Consider the following 12,958-nt stretch of genomic DNA (forward strand, 5'->3'; position numbering starts at 1 on the left):
TTTAGATTACAATGTGACCATCCTGACTAGGAGATTCTGGGTTCTGGGTTCTAGGCTCTAGCTGCCTAGAGTAATCTTAATTGATTAGATAGGCAGGATATAAATAAAATAAATAAATAAATAAATAAATTTTTCCAAACTGTTAGACTAAGCCTGATGGGAGTGGGAGTCCCGAGAGCCCACAAATATATGTGGTAGGCATGTGATACCTAGGAATCTTCCCATGTTATGTGTTACGCTGTCACTATAGCAGGCAATTTCATTTGCAACACTAAAAGAACGTAATCACCATGGATTGATACTGGCAAAACAAAAAAACCCAACTGCTAGACCAAAGGTAGAGGGTTTACTTAATGTAAGGTGAAGCCCTTCAAAATTTCGTTGTTACTAATCACAAGTACCTAATCAAATGCTATATTGTATCATACTGCATGTATATGCATTGGTCAGAATCCTGTTAGTGATCTAAGCATGTGTTAAGACGTGGTGGCAGATTAACACTAATTAACAAGGTGCTGGTTGCATTCCAGGGCACATACATGGTCACACCACCAAGCACACACCCAAGAACACAATGGCACCTTAACCATTTGCAGTAGTTTGTTGCCACAATGTATGTGATTTCACTTACGTGCTCATAAATTAACAACAGCATTCTGGTCACTGTGCATTGTATAAGGAATTTATATGCCTAAAATGTTATATTGGTACCTCAGGAATGTTTCTGGGCTGCTGGGAGTTGTTTTTATGCCATTTTTGAGTGGTCTTCTGTTACTTGTTCCCTCCTTTTCTTCTTGCCTGTCATTTATAAGATATAACAGCTGTTTATCCCTCTGCCCAGCATAATTGATATGTAGAATTGTTCTATTGAGAGTGTGATTGTCTGGTGGACTATCTGATTTGAATTCTGCTGATGTGTATGCTTAGAACATTATTTTTGAAGAATAATGACTATAATGACACGCTGGAGCCATTTATAGCCGAGTAGTGCTAGGGCAAGACTCTGGGTCTCAGCACTCAGCTATGAATAGCCTTAGCAAGTCATTATGTTCATTTGTCTTAGAAGTAATATTATGAGTCTTACTTCTTGTTAATGTTTAAGTACAAACTTCTACTAATGGAATTTGTATGGCTCTCTCTCTCTCTCTCTCCCTTTTCATCACAAGGGTCTCAAGAACACAATAAGGGACAACCCCAGTGAAAATATCCTGTCACCTACCAAGAGATCCCTTGTTCATGAGGGGAGGTTAACTCTTGCAGGTAAAGTTTACATTTTGGATGTAGCAGTAAACTGGATTAAAACATCTCTGAATCTGAAAAGGGAACTTGAGTGCATAGTAGACAAAAATACAGAGAATATGCTGAGCAATGCTAGGGCAAGACTCTGAGTCCCATTTCTATCCAAGTATCAATTCCCGTGGAAAAGACCAAAAAAAAAATCCTTCCTTTCTTGGGGGAAAAAGTCTGATTTCAGTCCAATGTAATTTGTACAGGATGTTTTAATCATACAATCTATTCAAGCTCTGCAAATGCAATGACTTCCAAAAACCATTATGTCACCATATTACCTCAAGACATGAAAAGATGACAAAACAAAAACCAAGGTGTTCTATTTGTGTTGCTATAGTAATTAACTGATTTAGGACATGTCAAAGGGAACCGTCAAGAATACTGAGGCATATTAGATAATGTTTAAACAGATTTCAGCCAGCATTTGCTACTTGCTTCTATACCCAAATATCATTGATTACACAGAATTATTCTGCATTTTCGTCATCGCTAGAGTTGGTGCTGATCATAATTCCTGGCCCACTTGTCTAGGCCGTTTTGGCATTGGAAAGATGAATGAAAATGGCCAGCGCCTGCTGGAGCTTTGCTGCCATTATGGTCTATGCGTCAGCAACACATTCTTTAACACGAAGCTGCAACATAGAGTTTCCTGGAGACATCCAAGATCCAAGCATTGGCATCAGCTCGATCTAATCCTCACTAGACGTTCCAGCCTTCCTAGCATTACGATCACACGCAGTTACCAGAGTGCTGATTGTGATACTGATCACTCCCTGGTGTGTAGTAGAGTAAAACTACGAACAAAGAGAGTATATCACACGAAAAAGGAAGGAAGACCACGTATTGACATCAGCAAGACTCGCGATCAAAGAAAAGTGAAAGAATTTGCCCAAGCACTTGAGGAAGCCCTTCCAGGTCCGGCTACTGCAAATGCACCTGAACGATGGGAACACTTCAAGAACACTGTCTATAACACCGCCTTGTCCACCTTTGGCAAGAAGACCCAAAAGGTGGCTGACTGGTTCGAAGCCCATTCAGAGGAGTTAATGCCAGCCATCGAGGTTAAGAGAAGAGCACTAGCAGCATACAAAGCCTGTCCTAGCGAGTACAACTTGCAAGCTCTTCGAGCTGCTCGCAGCCAAGTCCAACAGGCTGCCAGGAGATGCTCCAACGACTATTGGCTTCAGCTTTGCTCTCAGATACAGATAGCAGCGGACACAGGTAACATCAAAGGAATGTATGACGGTATCAAGCAGGCCTTAGGTCCAATACAGAAGAAATCTGCTCCCTTGAAGTCTGCTACAGGTGTGCTCATCCAGGACCGAGCACAGCAGATGGAACGCTGGGTACAGCACCACTCTGAGCTATATTCCAGAGAGAATGTAGTAACCGAAGAAGCATTAAATAACATTGAGTGCCTACCTGTCTTGGAAGAGCTGGACAGCGAACCAACCCTAGCAGAAATAAAAGCGGCCTTGGACTCCCTCGCCTCCGGCAAGGCACCTGGAAAGGATAACATCCCTGCTGAAGTGCTGAAATGCTGTAAGGAGATCATCACCACCGAACTGTACGAAATCTTTTGTCTCTGCTGGAGGGAAGGTGGAGTACCACAGGACATGAAGGATGCAAACATTGTCACATTGTACAAGAACAAAGGAGACAGGGGTGACTGCAATAACTACCGTGGCATCTCTCTTCTTAGCGTTGTAGGGAAGCTGCTTGCCCGTGTTGTTCTGAAGAGGCTCCAGGTGCTTGCAGACAGAGTCTATCCAGAATCACAGTGCGGATTTCGAGCTAATAGATCCACCACTGACATGGTATTCTCCCTCCGACAGCTGCAGGAGAAATGTAGGGAACAACAACAGCCACTCTTAGTGGCCTTCATAGACCTTACAAAAGCATTCGATCTGGTTAGCAGGGATGGCCTTTTTAAAATACTTCCCAAGATTGGATGTCCACCTCGTCTCCTTAACATCATCAGATCTTTCCATGAGGGAATGAAAGGCACTGTAGTTTTTGACGGCTCAACATCAGACCCCTTTGACATCCGAAGCGGAGTGAAACAGGGCTGTGTCCTCGCACCAACACTTTTTGGGATCTTTTTTGCTGTCATGCTGAAGCATGCCTTTGGAACTGCAACCGAGGGTGTCTATCTCCGGACTAGATCAGACGGAAAGCTCTTTAATCTCTCTAGATTGAGAGCGAAGACCAAAGTCCAACTGAAATGCATGCGGGACTTCCTCTTCGCAGATGATGCAGCCATCGTTGCCCACTCTGCTGAAGACCTCCAACAACTCATGAATCGTTTCAGCAAGGCCTGCCAAGACTTTGAACTAACAATCAGCCTGAAGAAAACACAAGTCATGGGCCAGGGCGTGGACTCACCTCCTTCCATTACCATCTCTACACAAGAATTGGAGGTTGTTCATGACTTTGTGTACCTTGGCTCAACCATCTCTGACACCCTCTCTCTGGATGTCGAGCTGGATAAACGCATTGGCAAAGCAGCCACCATGTTCTCTAGACTCACAAAGAGAGTATGGCTCAATAAGAAGCTGACGACACATACAAAGATCCAAGTCTATAGAGCCTGTGTCCTAAGCACACTCCTGTACTGCAGCGAGTCCTGGACCCTTTGTGCACGGCAGGAGAGGAAGCTGAACACGTTCCATATGCGTTGCCTCCGACGGATTTTTGGCATCACCTGGCAGGACAAAGTCCCAAACAGAGTAGTCCTAGAACGAGCTGGAATTTTCAGCATGAATACATTACTGAAACAGCGACGTCTACGTTGGCTTGGGCACGTCGTGAGAATGGCTGATGGTCGGATTCCAAAGGACCTCCTGTATGGAGAATTAGTGCAGGGAAATCGCCCCAGAGGGAGACCACAGCTGCGATACAAGGACGTCTGCAAGCGAGATCTGAAGGCCTTAGGAATAGACCTCAACAGATGGGAAACCCTGACATCTGAGCGTTCAGCCTGGAGGCTGGCACTGCATCGTGGCCTCTCCCAATTTGAAGCGACCCTTGCCCAGCAGGCCGAGGCAAAGAGGAAATCACAAAAGCAGCAAAACCAGGGAGCTGGACAGGGGACAGATTGGATTTGTCTTCAGTGTGGAAGGGATTGTCACTCTCGAATTGGCCTCCTCAGCCACACTAGACGCTGTTCCAAGTCCTCCATACAGAGCACGCTACCATAGTCTTTCGAGACTGAAGGATGCCTAACCTATTCTGCATTTTCACTGGAATAAAGATCTCGATCTCATTAATTTTTAGCTGATGAGATCTGAGTTGATTGAAAATATTAGGTGTTCATTGGGCATAGTTAATGATAATTCCCTTTGAGGGATGTAAAAATCTGTCAGTTTCATCCTTGTCATTGCATATTGAGGATGTCAGTATTCACTGGCACCTTCATTCTATCTCAGTTCTGTCGTGAATTCTGAGACTTCCTTTTTTATTCCTCCACAGAAATGTGATAATATTGTGAGTACTTTAAAAATACATTTTGTATATTTTTTCTAATATAAATGGATTTAACCATTGACTAAAACATGTTTGTGCACATTTTAAAATGCATGCATTTTAGTTGTCCATTGAATTTATTTATATACAATTTTTTGTGAGATGGTCCCTTCCTGAAATGCACTGTAAGTCAAACACATAAAAGGCTCACGATGCACTTAGTTCTTTTGAAGCTCTCGGGGAATGTGAAAGTGATAAGTCGGGTGACTTCATCACAGTTAATCAATCAAACATACATTTGAAAGGCACCTACTAAATCATGATCAATGTACATGGTGAAGCAATCACCTCACCACTTTATTAGAAGCCTACAGTAGGAAAGACACAAACAAGCAAACATTTAAGCCACATTTACTCATGAAATGTATCATCACTGACACAGCTGTCTTGTAAATCAGCTCAAATCCTATTTGAAGAAAAGTACAGCACAGACATAACTCCTTCAAAGATCAAAATGTGTCATGGCTTTAATAATACCAGCTGACAAGAATGTAACACTGCCAATAATAAATGATTTTCCTTGTGGTGAAGAAGCTGAAAGTCCACAATTTTTCACAAATCTGAAATGTGTTAATGGGAAAGCAAAGATGGATTGAAATGCCTTAAAAGGGTAAGCAAAGCTGGATTTTTTCTGAACTTTAAAAACTGTCATTTTTTACTTCTTCTAACCAATCTGAAAAAGTAGAAATAAATTTAATAACATCTACCATTATTTCTAATGGATATCTTAAAGCCAAAATTCAACTTCAGACATCCAAGTATGAAATCAGACATCAAGCAGGAATCATCAAGTTCCTGTACAATCAAGATCATATTTATGTCTAGATCCAATAATGATTTTTTTTTCTTTCTTTCATGTATCAGAGGGGCACACTAGAAAGGTATCAGCAATAAATCCTCCCAATGGCTTTTTTGGGACCAAAAAAAGTTTGGGCAGCCATGGGAATTACAGAGTTACAAAGAGATAGAAGAAAACACCCAAATGCAGGAATGTTACAATAAGTTCAACAGCATCACTGGAGGAAATGTTAAAGGGCCTTAACAAAGAGGCAGGTAAGAGCCTCATGGCGCAGTGGTTAAAACGCTGTACTGCAGCTAAAACTGTGCTCACGACCTGGGGTTCAAATCCCAGGTAGCCGGCTCAAGGTTGACTCAGCCTTCCATCCTTCCGAGGTCGGTAAAATGAGTACCCAGCTTGCTGGGGGGGCAATGTGTAGCCTGTATAATTAAAATTGTAAACCGCCCGGAGAGTGCTTGTAGCGCTATGGGGCGGTATATAAGTCCAATAAATAAATAAATAAATAAATAAATAAATGGAAGCCTCTTCTAGGAAATTGGAGGAATAAGATTAGCTTCACTTAAAAAAATTATAGAACAGTATTAACTTCAATCCTAAAAGCTTCCTTGGCTCCCCTTTTCTGGAGAAAGGAGGCCTATTAAAAAAAAACCCACAAGTAAATAGAGAAAGCCAATTTGCAGAAGTCATTCCAAGTTTCAACATTCCTCTTCCATTCTTTGCTGCCTGCTGCCACTGAGCACAAATACCACTACATCATAAACTGATGCTAGGTAAAGGGCATTGTGGAGTAGGCAATCATGTTACCATTCTTTTGGAGGGAAAGAGCAAAGCTGGGCTGTAGCCAATACTAATGATATCAGAGAATTTTTCCTTCCCCTGGAGAAATCCAGTGAAATTGACCTGCCGATTTCTTGTCTTGCAAATAGGGTGGAGAGTTTTCAAAGGCCATTTGTGCACCTGGGCATTGTAGAAGAGAGAGGTGGCATGTTTCTACCACATTTGCCTCACGACATTTCATTACCTCAGACATTTTTTTCCTTAGATCTGTTCATTCGAATTATCAGAATTACAGAGCAAGTTCGCCAAAGTTGGGGGAAGATCAATTCTCCTCAGCCACATCCCCAAATGTGCCGGCCTCCCTGCCCTGCCCCCCAGGTTAAAAACAACAGTAAACATGAAAGCCACCTCCTTCTCGATTCCTGAATAGTTTGAAGTACACTGACTATGAAGCTAGAATACTTATATTACCATGAAACTCAAGAAAAGCATTATTCTCAAATGTAAAAAAACAAAAAAACAATGTGAGAGCAAGGTCTGTCAACAGCTGAACTGGAAGTACAGAGCTGCTTCAGGAAAAACTGTATTATATTCACTGTCCTTGAAATTAAACTAGTGGGCCTGGTATATGCTTGAGGCTAATAAAAATATAAATTATGCATACAAATATGGAAAGTTTAATTGCTCTTCCAAAGAAATCATTTTTTCTGTATAGGTTCAGTTATTTCTGTTCTGGAATGTATTTGATCATATTTTATTAATTCATACATTTTGAGAGAATTATTTGCTCTAGAAACAACCATGGCTCTGATGCGAGGATGGACCTTCAGATATTTCTGAACTGAAGACTCCACCCTCTCTTCCTGTTAGCCATGCTGGCTAGAGTTCATTGTCCCGTAAGGAGTGGGATAAACAGAGGTGGGTGGGATTATTTCTTCATTAGGTGTTGTTGTTTTTTAAGATCTATACACTCCAATTTAATATTTTGATTTTTCCACAGAACATATGAGAGTTGTTGATGTTTACCTGTTTCTATTTGATGACTTGCTTTTAATTACAAAACCTAACCGGCTGAAAAAGGTATGAAATGCAGCATGATCAACTGCAGTCGTGTGTTCATGTTTTTGAAGTTGTGGAAATATTTGGAAGTAATTTTTTAAAAAGTTAAAATGGTGGAGAAAGACTTGTGCATTTTTGGTATAAGTAAATATGTAAATAGTGAAAAAAAATTGGTGAACATAACTTAAAAATTATAACATATTCTCTTGGAATGGTGGCACAATCTGATAATATTTGAAGAAAATTATCCAACAACAGGATCCTGAGATATGGGTGGCAGTTTCCAGAATGCAGAGTGACATTACAAAACAAAACAAATAGCAGCCCTGGTGCTTTGGACATCCATCATGAGTCACGTAGAGTTGCCAGGTCTCTAAGCAGTGTCTGGAGAATCAGGGAATGGCTGTGTTTCTCCAGGCCAGAAGGACTTGCCTCTGGACTCAGATCCTATCTGAGGGAATCTGAGCGATGCTGCTGACCTGGCATCACTTCCAGTTAGTAAAGCAATAAACGGACAGGTGACAAATTGACAACAGATGCACAGTTGTGGTAGGGAGGGGAACAGGGTGAAAAGCAGGCAGTAATGCTTGATGTAGCTTGAAAACATCCCTAATATTCATAGAAAGAATAGGTAAATCAACAGAAAAGCAGATGGACTGAAGTCATCAGGGGTCACAAAATACCTGAAAAACCTCTGGACCTCTTAAGATTTTTCAGGCATGGAGTGTGAAGAAAAAAAACAATTTAAAGAATCCGTGAAAGCCAGCCATTTCTTCTTTTGGGGTTGAAATCAGCTTCCCAAGGCAGAGAAGGCATTCTACGATGCAGCAGGTTTTACAAAGAATGCCTGTTATGTGTTTGTATCACCAGTGTTGTTTATGATGTGCCGTAAATTTGGCATATTTTGCTTATAATCTTCTATTTTGTAGTGCATTCTTGGTGGGACAAAGGGTCATAAATATATAAAATTGCAAAACATGTAGAGGCTCAACTCTGCCCCTCACAATTACTGAAATGTAGATAAAGGGCTAGTGGACTGGAGACGATGGACTTTCTGCTCAATTCTTGACTCCACAGGTTAGCCAGAAATGGCTTTACAGTCTGTGAAACTGCTCAAACTTAAAAAAAAAAAAAACAAGCACAGAAGTAGGCTTGGTGTGATGGCAGCTATCTATATTTTGCATCCTAGACAATCTCTATGGTATATTTTGAAAACAGTGCTAATTGTAACACAATCAAGCAAAGCCAATTGATTCAACTCTTTCAATCTGTTTCCCAAGGACCTCTAGATAAAGTGCAATCTTTCAGTTTCAGCTATGAAATGAAGGTATCAAACATGGCAACCATTTAATAAATGTAAGAACTTTCTGTCACATGAAGCTAGCACAGTGGCAGAAAAACAGGAGTATTAACTGTGAATCAGTTTCAGTAGACCTATATGTACTTCACAAGCTGCAGGTGAAACATTTAGCACGGAAAACACTAAGCCAATTTTCATTCAGAATAAATATACAGGCAATATAAGGTTTCAGGCAATATATGGTTCCTCCATTTTATTCCAGAAATCTGGAAGTTCTGACCTGAGTTTAAACCCGGCCTGCCCTTTCTTCTCTATGGAGTTGCAATCTCTGCTTGAGGACAGCAGCTACTGCACAGTGCTTGACCAGCCTATTCCACTGGACAGGTTGACAATAAGAAATATTGATTCATTCCATATAACAGGTGTGTGAAATATATTTTTATAAGGCTTTATTTAAAATGTTCAAAGTATTATGCAGTAGTCTGGCAAATAGATAGCGACAGATATTTCATATACCAATCTAAATACCCTCCTTTTAACGTTGAGAGGATTTATACTACATCATTATCAGTCTGATTTGGCTCCATCTTATAAATTCCTGGGATCTGTGGTTTGCTAAAGTACCTGAAATTCTTTCTCAGATTCACCCTCCTGAACTACAGGACTAGAGATCTGCCTCAAAAAAACCTACAAATTCCAGGATTCCAAAGGATGGAGACATGGCAGTTAGCAGTATTAAAATGCTTTAATAGTGTTGTTTAGATGGACTCGTATTTAGAAAATAAAGGCCAGAATCCTATTAGTTACATCTAGTAGTGTAACTCCATTGGTTTTTATCAGCTAATTAATTAATTAAGGTTAAAAAGTTGGTTTACACATTTCCTATTGCAGGCCAGTTGTGTGACTCACTGTGAGACAGAAAATGTTGACATGCAACGTGCAATTCAGAGTGAAAACATATGAGTGGAAACAGAGTTACATCAACATAAACATCCAATAGGATTTTGGGCACAATAAATAAACAGCAGGGGCAGACATGTTGGTCAGAAGGAAAATCTCAAAATTCATGATATAATTCCTGTATTGTGCCAACCTAAAGGTACACAAATGCAGGCATTTATCATCATCTTCTATTAGGCATAAAGATTTGATAATGTCCTGATATGAAATGAAAGAGGAAGGTTGTGCAGACATTCAAATGAAACTCTAGCATCTGGATATATAACTGTTTTAGGTTTTACCTGGATTGACCTAATAATACTGAACACAAGAAAGGCTGGAAAGGTTGATTCTCCATTTTCAAAATATAAAATACTGTATAGCTGTAAACCTAGAACCACCATTAGGCACATCTAATCCTTTAGAATAGAAAAAAACTTAGATTGTCACTGGCCATTAATAATGCTGGATATGGTTTTAGATTCTGGGGTGGGATTTTTAAAAATATCAGTAGAAACCAAAGTGGATAGTTTCATCTACTGGAATCGTTTGTTTGCTCAGACCTGCCTCTCTGTCCATCACTACTGTCATATTCAAGTAACTTCATGACAAATAATTCTCATGTTGCCTGTTCTCCCCACACATCAAGGAACTTTGGTATCTTTTGCTCTGTTCCATTGCCAGGCTCAGGATAACACAGATACCAGAGTTGGAGGTAGTATGTCACAGGTACTGTTGCCCATAGAGGTCTTCAATACCTGACTGATCAGAAACCTGATGAGAGGTCTCTGAAAGGAGAGCTGAGTATACAGCACAAGAAGTTATGTCTCTTATCAAAGTATCACCAACTCATTAAAATGATTTTCTGTCTCCACCCTGTATGACATAGTGGTGGGAAGAATGCATGTTATTTTTGCAAGCAGTGTTTTATAAGCCTCTGCGTAGCTATTGTAATTCCCACCTTGATGTCAAAACAGAGCCAACAAAGTATTGCTGATCTTATATCATAGTGGTGACAACTAGAGAGGAGAAGATCCGAGTTAAATTATGCACAAAATGTTGCATTTTTATTTGTGGAACTTGGGAGATCTTCAGCAGGTTCAAAACTCATACCCGGTCTTTAATATTCTCTTCTTGCTCCTCACAAATTATTAAATTCCATAGACATTTTTACAATCTTGGCAATCAGATCCTTGACATTTAGAAATTGGATAAAGTTATTTTTAGTGTCTATTTAATTTTTAAACGCAAGCTATGCTTCTTCCATGAAGTTACATAATCCATTCAAAATTATGTAGAACTGGAAAAAAAAGGACTTGAACCCCCATACACCACTAAAACATTAATAGACCTCAGGATATATCGGTCAGAACCTTGTTCTGCAACTGTATGCTGCACAACTGTGACAATGTCATTAGCTGCAGCCTTGGGGGGGGGGGAGGAATTAAAAGCTTCCTATTCACCACTCCCAGGTTCTGGGGATCTTTAGGGATCCCTTTCACACTGGGAAAGCCTTTGGGAGTCACAAAACATGGAAGTCTTTAATGCCCAGTACCAGTAATTTTTGGACATTAAGAGCTCCCTTCCGCATTTCATGAATCCCAAAGGCTTCCCCAGGATAAAAAAGGATCCCTAGGGATCTCCAGAACCTGGGCAAGGAACAGGAGGTTTTTAATTCCTCCCAGTCACCATTTAATTTTAAATGGGAAGTTTTAATTCCTCCATCACAATTGATGACATAATCATAGCTGAGTGTGGTAAAGTTGCGCAACAGGATTCTGGCCATTGTCTTGTAACATTGTTTTTATATGGAGAAAGTTATCTTATTAAAAAAAATGATCACCCAGAATAATGTTTGGAAATGAGCTTTTACATTTTTGACCAAGATAATGCATTATTAAGATGCAAGATTAATATTCAGTGGGACCATTTTTCACTGTTTTCTGTTTTTCAGTGGTTTGTGAACTATTCCTAAGTCAACCTTTAAAATACACTTTTTTCAGCTAATAATAAGCAAGGGCAGAACCCATTATCTAGCTGGTTCTGACCCGTTCTCTCTTCTTTTTAGTTACATAAAACACTACATAGGGTTTTTCCTTTTCCTTTTTTAACAGCAGAAGAGGTGGGCTTAAAATACACATAAACCTACAACTCACTCTTATCATTTCATACTGGTATCTGCATATCCAAATTAACTCTAAAATTTTCTCAGAACTTGGAATGTTCTTTTTTTAATGGAACTCACTGCATTACTCATTACAGGAGTTACAATTATCACTGCTTCAACTATTCAGGAAATTCTGAGTTACATGCCATCAAGCGTATGTTATCGCCAACAGCCCAGAAAAATACATGGAAATACAGTTCTGTATATTGGTCCATTCTATTACTCCACCATAGAAATACAAAGGAGAATGCTAATACGTACCTTGCTAGCATAAAAACTGGAAAAAGTGTGTGAACATGGCCCAAAATTGCCTTTAAAAGGCTTTAAAAGTAACTGTTAAAAGTAACTGTTACTTAATACAGCTAAGATGTTAAGTGTCACTTGTTACATCTTAAAAGGAACATAATTATATCATTTATTTAAAAATAACTAGTTACGGGTAACTGTTACTTCCCAGCTCTGCATTTACTGCCCCAGATTGTTGCGTGTTTTTCCACTGAAATAGCTTGTGTATGTTGAAACGTGTGCTTTTGTGATATTGAGGTGTGTTTTGTACTTTGCAGGCACTTATGCAATTAACAGTCCTTTTCAAACAGACAGGCATGTATTATTTATTGATGCCTGCAGTGGACATTGTTTCTCACCGTGTCTTAATTTTTTCATAGTTTTAGGACTGCGAAATGCTTTTCTAATACAACATGAAAATAGGTATCAGCAGTGCATAGCAGCCTTCCTACTCCAAGCACAAACAGAATCTATCAAGGTATTTGCCCCCCCCCCCCGCACAAACATTTTATAACATAATATGCTGAATCAACAGAAGAGAGGCATCCAAGATAAATTTAACACCCTCCCATTATTATTTGTGTTTGTTGACTACTGTCCCATACAACATCAGAACAAGGCAACACTTTCTTTAAAAGATTATGATAAAGATGAATATGAATAGATGTTATTCCTACTGAAGCATCTATTAATATTTTCTCTGAAAGGAGAATGTGAAGCAAAACCACATTTAACTCCCTCCCTCTCCACTGAGTTAGTCTGGTTACTTGGAGGGGATGTCTCAATTCTGCTATAATTTAGAAGTCATTTACATAGT

The 12,958-nt window shown here is 39.7% G+C and overlaps 1 protein-coding gene across 4 annotated transcripts in view; it reads left to right on the forward strand.

Annotated features, from left to right (window-relative positions):
• Positions 1 to 12,958, forward strand: part of PLEKHG7 (pleckstrin homology and RhoGEF domain containing G7) — a 38,104-nt gene that overhangs the window by 23,190 nt on the left and 1,956 nt on the right. For all 4 annotated transcript variants that reach the window (XM_020777334.3, XM_078394824.1, XM_078394825.1 and 1 more), the window contains 4 exons: positions 1,167 to 1,260; positions 7,392 to 7,471; positions 9,013 to 9,172; positions 12,522 to 12,619. In XM_020777334.3, the coding sequence (XP_020632993.3) occupies positions 1,167 to 1,260; positions 7,392 to 7,471; positions 9,013 to 9,172; positions 12,522 to 12,619 (432 nt within the window). The remainder of the gene's footprint in view (positions 1 to 1,166; positions 1,261 to 7,391; positions 7,472 to 9,012; positions 9,173 to 12,521; positions 12,620 to 12,958) is intronic.

Source organism: Pogona vitticeps, chromosome 5, assembly GCF_051106095.1.
Source record: "Pogona vitticeps strain Pit_001003342236 chromosome 5, PviZW2.1, whole genome shotgun sequence".
NCBI classification, from domain to species: domain Eukaryota; kingdom Metazoa; phylum Chordata; class Lepidosauria; order Squamata; family Agamidae; genus Pogona; species Pogona vitticeps.